A 1,358-nucleotide genomic window follows, 5' to 3' on the forward strand; every position below is an offset into this window, starting at 1 on the left:
CCGGGGCTGTGTCCGTGTCCGTGTCCCGCCGGCGCGGCCCGCGGGGCCGGTTCGAAGAGGGCGCCGGCGGCGGCGCGGGCTGACGCGCGCCGTCATGTGAGCGGTTCCGCTCCCAGGGTTCAGTGTGGGCCTGCTTGCCCCACCCCGCCGCTCTGCCTCCTCTATAGAGCTCCATAGGGGGAAGGAAAAAAAGCCAGGAGAAATGCGAGCGAGAGCAGGAAAAATAAGACAGGAAAAAACCCTCCAGTGAGGGGACAGTTTTTGCTCGGGGGGAGAGACCAACCGGGCTTTTTTTTTTCTTTTCCTTCTCTCCCCCCCCCGCCCCCACTGTTTGCTGGAGAAGCCAAGAGGATTCAGCAGCCTGGAAACCTAATGTGAAAAAGCAGCAGCGAGGAAAAAAAAGGGGGGGGCTCGGATCGGAAAAAAACCCCACCATTAGGGAGGAAGAACCAGCGGYGGCAGAAGAGCGAGCGAAGGAGAGGAAAACCCAGCAGCCCGGAGAGGAAAAGGGACTCGTTATCCAGCAGCGAGCCGGGGGTTGGCTCGACCCCCTCGGGTGCTCCAGCCCTCCGGAGCGGGGGGAGAGGCGAGGAAGAGACATTTCCAGATCCTCGCCGCCGAGGATTCGGGGAGGTTTCCGTGCCTGGAGCCCGCGCCTTGGATCTAAAGAGGATTATTTTTTTTCGGGGGTGGCCCTGAAGCTGGATTTTCTGCTGTGCGCGCGGCGCGGGGGGGGGGATTCCTTTTCCGCCTAGAGGAGCCGGCGGCGCGGCCGGGGGCGCGGAGAGCCCCGCGCGCGGCTCCGGCGGCGCCCAGCCGAGCCCCCCCGGGAAAGGTGCACTGAGGGGATCGGCGCGGCCCGCGCGGGGGGGCGGGGAGCAGCTGCAGCTGCCGGGGAGGAGGCCCGGCCGGCGGAGCGGCGGCAGCAAAGTCATCGCCATCGGCCCCCCTTGGCTGGCTCCGGGCTCGGCTCTCTCCGTGTCGCTGGCTCTGGGCAGCGGCAGCCACAGCAGCGAGTAAGGGGGGAGGAGGAGGAGGAGGAGGAAGAAGAAGGGAGCCCGGGAGAGTGCCTCCCTGCCTCCCTCCCCCYGGCAGCCGCCCGCCGTCTCCGCGCCCCGCGTCGCCTGCCTCCCCCTGCCCAAGATGGGCTGTTTAGGCAACAGCAAGACGGAGGATCAGCGCAACGAGGAGAAGGCGCAGCGAGAGGCCAACAAGAAGATCGAGAAGCAGCTGCAGAAGGACAAGCAGGTCTATAGGGCCACGCACCGGCTCCTCTTGCTGGGTAAGGGGGGCCGCGGGCAGCGCGGCGCCGGGGCAGGGGCCGCCGCGCCGCTCCCCTCCCCTCCCCGCCGGGGGAC

At 67.7% G+C, this 1,358-nt stretch overlaps 1 protein-coding gene across 5 annotated transcripts in view; it reads left to right on the forward strand.

Moving 5' to 3' along the window:
* The first annotated feature begins 832 nt into the window (after positions 1–832).
* The window catches only part of LOC112961318 (guanine nucleotide-binding protein G(s) subunit alpha-like), a 33,017-nt gene continuing 32,491 nt past the window's right edge, over positions 833–1,358 (forward strand). For all 5 annotated transcript variants that reach the window (XM_026056380.1, XM_026056469.1, XM_026056640.1 and 2 more), the window contains exon 1: positions 833–1,282. In XM_026056380.1, coding sequence (XP_025912165.1) covers positions 1,144–1,282 — 139 coding nt within the window. In that variant the 5' untranslated portion in view covers positions 833–1,143. The remainder of the gene's footprint in view (positions 1,283–1,358) is intronic.

Source organism: Apteryx rowi, unplaced genomic scaffold, assembly GCF_003343035.1.
Source record: "Apteryx rowi isolate R43461 unplaced genomic scaffold, aptRow1 scaffold_0, whole genome shotgun sequence".
Lineage (NCBI taxonomy): Eukaryota > Metazoa > Chordata > Aves > Apterygiformes > Apterygidae > Apteryx > Apteryx rowi.